Source organism: Sinocyclocheilus grahami, unplaced genomic scaffold (assembly GCF_001515645.1).
Source record: "Sinocyclocheilus grahami isolate Dianchi unplaced genomic scaffold, SAMN03320097.WGS_v1.1 scaffold924.1, whole genome shotgun sequence".
Classification (NCBI taxonomy): domain Eukaryota; kingdom Metazoa; phylum Chordata; class Actinopteri; order Cypriniformes; family Cyprinidae; genus Sinocyclocheilus; species Sinocyclocheilus grahami.
The window spans coordinates 46,515-52,364 of record NW_015506103.1 but is presented as its reverse complement, the minus strand read 5'-3'; the positions used below and the strand labels follow the sequence as shown (position 1 = coordinate 52,364).

General features: G+C 37.9%; 2 protein-coding genes across 2 annotated transcripts in view; both read right to left on the bottom strand.

The window, feature by feature from the left end:
- LOC107564316 (placenta growth factor-like) overlaps window positions 1-4,967 on the bottom strand; it is a 14,644-nt gene extending 9,677 nt beyond the window's left edge. The window contains exon 1 of the mRNA XM_016249356.1: window positions 4,887-4,967. Coding sequence (XP_016104842.1) covers window positions 4,887-4,949 — 63 coding nt within the window. The 5' untranslated portion in view covers window positions 4,950-4,967. The remainder of the gene's footprint in view (window positions 1-4,886) is intronic.
- Window positions 4,968-5,745: 778 nt separating this feature from the next.
- Window positions 5,746-5,850, bottom strand: part of LOC107564335 (zona pellucida sperm-binding protein 4-like) — a 625-nt gene continuing 520 nt past the window's right edge. The window contains exon 4 of the mRNA XM_016249389.1: window positions 5,746-5,821. Within this exon, the coding sequence (XP_016104875.1) occupies window positions 5,769-5,821 (53 nt within the window). The 3' untranslated portion in view covers window positions 5,746-5,768. The remainder of the gene's footprint in view (window positions 5,822-5,850) is intronic.

Sequence of the window (5,850 nt, the reverse complement as noted above, 5' to 3'; positions counted from 1 at the left end):
CAGATCAGATGGTCACTGCAGTCACCCGGATCCAGTACGTATTCAGACCAGATGATAGATCAGCACCTAGAGAGAACCTCTACAGCCCTGAAAGACAGCGGAGACCAGGACAACTAGATGAGCCCCAGATACAGATCCCCTGTAAAGACCTTGTCTCAGACGGCCACCAGGACAAGACGATAAGAACCAGATGAGTCCTCTGCACAATGTGACTTTGCTGCAGCCTGAAGTTGAACTGCTGGTTTTGTCTGGTCAGAGGAGAACTTGTCCCCCGACTGAGCCTGGTTTCTCCCAAGGTTTTTTTCTCCATTCTGTCACCGATGGAGTTTTGGTTCCTTGCCGCTGTCGCCTCGGGCTTGTTTAGTTGGGGACACTTCATTTCCGGCGATATCGTTGACATGATTGCAAAGATATTATTTAAACTGAACTGAGCTGGATGATGACATCACTGAATTCAATGATGAACTGCCTTTAACTGAAAAATGAGTGTTTACTATTGTCACGTTGCATTATTGACACTATTTTCCTGATTAATGTTGTACGGTTGCTTTGACAATCTGTATTGTTAAAAGCACTTTATAAATAAAAGGCGACTTCACTGAAAACTGAATAATCTGCAACACTTTTCCATACAACTGTCAAACAATACCATAAAAGTATGACAGTAAAAGCTGCAGCTCTCAGACCTTCATTCCACTTGTTCAAATTAGTGTGACTTTTGTTTGTGACACTCAGGAAACATTCAAACCTGCTGCAGTGCATCAACATGACATTTTCAAGATTTCATAAAACACAACCCTGCTTCTAGAAAAATTATTTCTGCTGATTTGCAAAAAGGGCTAATATGACCCAATTACGGTATGCTGAATTAAAAAATTATGAAAAAAAAGGCTATTCTTGAAACCAATGTAAAAGATGTGGAATATAAGGAGGGAAAATATTTACTCCAAATACTTTTTGTAGCTGAAAAAAAACCCGAAAAAAAAAACCTATTACCATAAACTGGCTCAAAGAAGAGCCACCAACCGATAAGAAACGGTTGTCTTTAAAGAAATGTGTCATGGGGAAAAAAAATAAAAAATACTCCCCAATTGCAACAGATGCCAATCCTCTTGGTTGGATTCAAGTATTAATTAATTTTTATTATGACGACATCACTGCGATTGTTTTCCTAAGTGGATGCCTTGTGTGTGTGTGTGTGTATGGTGATAGATAGAGGTTGTTCCTAAAAAGATTTAAAAAAAAAAAAAAATAATAAATATATATATTCAAAATGTATTTACCTTACAACCTGCAAAGAAAATGGACAAATGTTCATATACTCCATTTAAATGTCAAAGAACTTAATTTATAAACAAGTTTTTTTCCCCCCAAAATAATGAAGATTTTCTGATTATATGTACCAGTTTTTCTGCACTTATCAAAAATTATAAAATCAGTCAAATGTCAGTTTTGAAGTAGTCTTTATAGTATTTAAAATGTATCACGTAACTTACAATTTTGCAAAGGAGTGGGAAAATGCTCAAATACGCCAAAGAACTTAATATAAATAAGCCCGTCCACAAAATCTGTGCTTTTCTGTGGTTGGTCGTATGCGGTAAACTTATGCTTGCATTTTCTTCTGTCGCTGGATCATAATCCTGAGCATGAAATCAGGATTAGGCATCAAATAATGTCACGGGCTGAGAACTGATCAAATAGATGCAATTTGGCTCCGATTCAGACAGGAATCGTGTGCGTGCCGTTTTTCTGCCGATTAAGGGAGAACGCAAGACTTCCTCACCACAAAAATGCTTGTAAAAGCATAAAAATAAAAAAAAACTCATATTTTGAGAAAGTGTGATGTGAAAGAGCAAAACCGACACTATTTTTGGAAGCAGCACCCAAAATTAGTAGGAAACTTGAATTTCATTCAGAATAATATGCTTATCAATGAATAAAGACTTAATTTGGGTCAATTGCTCACACAAACTATCATATGACTTATGCATAAAGTGCACAGATCATATGGACAACTTTCAGGTTTAAAAAAAAATAATGATGTGCTTGTTCAATAGCAGAAAAAGGTGCAGTTTATGGACTATAAACCCAAGACTTTCACCCATTTCCACACTGTAACTGCTATTTCCAGAAATGTTTTTCTCTGCTCAGAATGACGGCTGCTTAATTACCACGGATACTGAACACTGGAGGATGAAAGCCAAACGAGAACACTCCCTGCAAAACACAGGACCTGAGAGAGACCTCTGGACACAAGATCTGTCACACACCCTTCTTACAAACGTCAGGAATCTTCTTTAAAGACTCGTCCTTATGTCCAGATATGGGCTCAAATATGCCAAAGTATTTTGTTACAAATCCCTGAGCAATGTTCTAGAGCAGCTTTTTCTTCCGTCCTGTAATAACACTCAGTGAGCACTATCTGATCGTATATATTTTAGAACATACTTCGCCAGTTTGCATGGAACACCAAAACAGATTCTTTCATGGTTTTCCCCCCAGTTGGAAGATGGAACCATGGACGAATTAAAGGGATAGTTCACCCAAAAATGGAAATAGTCATGAATTACACAACCTCATGTTGTTTCACACCCGTAAGACCTTCAATCCTCTTCCGAACAGAAATGAAGATCTTTTTGATTTTTTGGCAGAATTTATTTTTGGGTGAACTACCCCTTTAAAGGGGTCATATGATTTTCCTTTCTCTTTGGAGTGTTACAAGCTGATTGTGCATAGATAAGATCCCTGAAGTTGCAAAGACTAAAGTCTCAAAACCAAAGAGATATTCTTTATCAAAGTTAAGACTCTGCCACGCCCCCCTAAAACGGCTCGTTCTAACATGCCCCCACATATCTACCTCACTATGTGGAAATATTAGCATAATGCCCCCCAAATGTGCACGCAAAGAAAGAAGGCGTGGTTTCAGTAAGCGCAGTTAGTGTTGAAGCAGCATGTCAGGGAGACGCTGTGTGTTTCTAGACGAAAGCAAAAGCACTTTATTTGGCCTTCCGGAAGTAGATGCATTTAGGAATCTTTAAGATTACTAACAACAGAACAGCAATGCATTTTATGGACGACCGTTTCGTGAGCCTAGGAGAGGAGGTCATTCTGACTTTGCTATGACAATCTGGCGCTTCTGAATCAGCTACTGTTTTGTTATTAGTTTAAGATTTGCTATTGACTGTTTAAATGCGCAGTTTTGCGTATCGTGTGAGAGTGAGTCAGTGAGTGAGAGAGGGGGGGTCACATCACAGTGGAGTCAGCTGTCTTAACCGTGGCTTGTGTGCTGCAAACACATACCAGCTTCATCACTGTGTCTGTCACGCGACTCTGTTCCCCTTTCGGGCTCGGTCTTTACATTTATTTTGAAAGATGAAGCTCGCGATTATGGTAAGGGGCGTTACATTTTTGACGAGTGCTTGTGGTGTTCGGCCAATCACAATGCACTGGGTCAGCTGGCCAATCAGAGCAGACTGCGCTTGTCGGAAGGAGGGATTTTGTAGAAAACTAAGCGTTTGAGAGAGGCGGGGCATAGAGGACCTACAATAATGTACAGTATTTGAACATTAAAGCATGTTAACATTCTGTTACACCAAATAATGATCTTTAAAAAAAAGCATTATATGACCCCTTTAAGACGCCACCTATGGATCCAACAGGATGTCATGATTCACTTGCATCAGCCAAAAACTGTGATAGGCTATAGCTGGCCGTACTAGTAACACAGGTGAAGAAAGTGGTTGTATTATCTGAGAATAAAGTAACCTACTTGATTAAGTAGGTCAAATACTGCCTCTCAAAGCATTTAATTACAAATTACATTTGATTTTTTTTGTCCAAGTAATTAAATATGCATTTTAAATTCATTTAATTAAAATACTGCCCATATCTAAAGCATTGAACATCTGCATTAGTTGAATGGACCGCACTGATTAAATAAGGCTCAATGATTAATTCGGTTTACAAACTGTCAAATTATCCATCGCTTTAAGAGGATGGAAAGAGAAAGAAACTTTACATGGGGAAACGACATTTACCAATTAAAAATATTATGCAATGACAACTTTAGGAATACATAACACTGATTTATAGAACACAATCAGATTGTGAAGCATCCAGTTTATCACAAGCGATTTCCTTTTGTCATTTCTATTTACATAAACGAACCAACAAGCGCGAAGAACGAAAATTTTATTTTTAGTGGAGTTTAATACAATTAAGCTAAATAAATCTGTTCTACAATACACCGGTTCACCTCAAATAAATTCCTTTGTATTTTTGTCATTTTCCCCATTACGAATCTTAAAATCAAGCTACGTTCACTTGAAGCATTACAAAATATTAAGTTTTTGCTTAAGAAAAATGGGACAAGAAATAATGTTTGCCCTTTGAATTAAGATTACTTTTCTTACCCCTTTAGCAGATATTTTCTCTTGTTTTAAGCAATAATTAACAATGTTAAAAATACGTTTTTTTTTAGTTTTTTTTAGAGAGCATAACTTAATCTTAATTAACTCATCAAAATCTAAATTTTAAGAAGGTTTAGATACTTGTACTGAATAAAAAATAAAATAAATAAAATTATATATTATATATATCCCCCCAGTGCTTCTCACCTCCTAAATAAGTTAATTTAGTTATCTATAGTAGGCTAAATTGGTATAAGCCACCACTCTATCTATATCTCTATATAAATATTAACAAACAAACAAACAAACAAAAAACCCTGATGCAGTTCCATTTAACTGCAGAAATGAAAACTGACAGGGATACTCTTAAGGTGTCTTACGCTAAAGTACCACATTAATTTGACTTCTAAGCCAGTGACTTGAATAACTTTAGTAACGGTTTACCATGGTAAACTTATAAGGGACTCATGCAGTTACCTGTATGAGAGGAATGTAGAGCAGAATCACGGCTAGCTGCGGCACACCGATGAATCTCTTCATGACGAGCCGGAGGAAAGTGACCCGGGGACACACGCACCACCGAGCCCGCTATGTCCATCCACTGCACACATGCACAGTCTTCCAGAGCCCACTGCATTTTAACTTAACCACTTTACTGACATTCAGTTACATGGCGCTCAAATAAGCCAAGAAACTCCAATAATCTACATGTGCCAAAATAAACCCAAATGGAACTTTTCCTTTTTGGCAATCGGATCACGGTTACTGGGGTTTGTTTGTGGTGAATCAGCCCACCCTCTCTGCTTATCCGCTCTAGTGGCCCACAGTATGAGAAAAGCGGTATAATTGGGTCAGTGTAGAGCACCGCGTTTGCCTTTTCACTAATATGATCCACTTCCAAACCTCAAAAAAACTAGAACATTGCCATACTGTGGCACAAGTTTGGCTCGTAACAAGAGAAGTCTCACAAAAGACGAAAACTTTTCACAGCACTTACCATCAACCCTAAATTCAGAGCAAGTTACACTGAACACTTGTGCCATTTGTAACATCTATGAAGCACATTTAACAATACTGGACTGTTTAAACTCCCTTTTGGAGAACTTACATTTTTCAGCATAATTTTGTAAGTCTTGAAAGAGATCTTAAGTTTTAATGCATGACAGAACTTAATCTCTAGAAAGTCTTCTGGGAACCAAAACCAAACGATTGAAGGTAGATTTACAGACATCTTGGAGTCACAGTTGCCCCTTACATATAACAGTGGAGCAACTTCAGGTTGGGTAGTTTGCTGCAAAATACTGTCAGACAGTTTAAGGTTCTAAATGACTTATTAAAAGACTGCTCATAGAATCAGTCTCACTTCTCCACAGTATGTCCAATAGTCATGGTCTTCACAGCAAGATCTCTTCCTAAAAGGGGGGGGGGGGGGGGGGGGGAT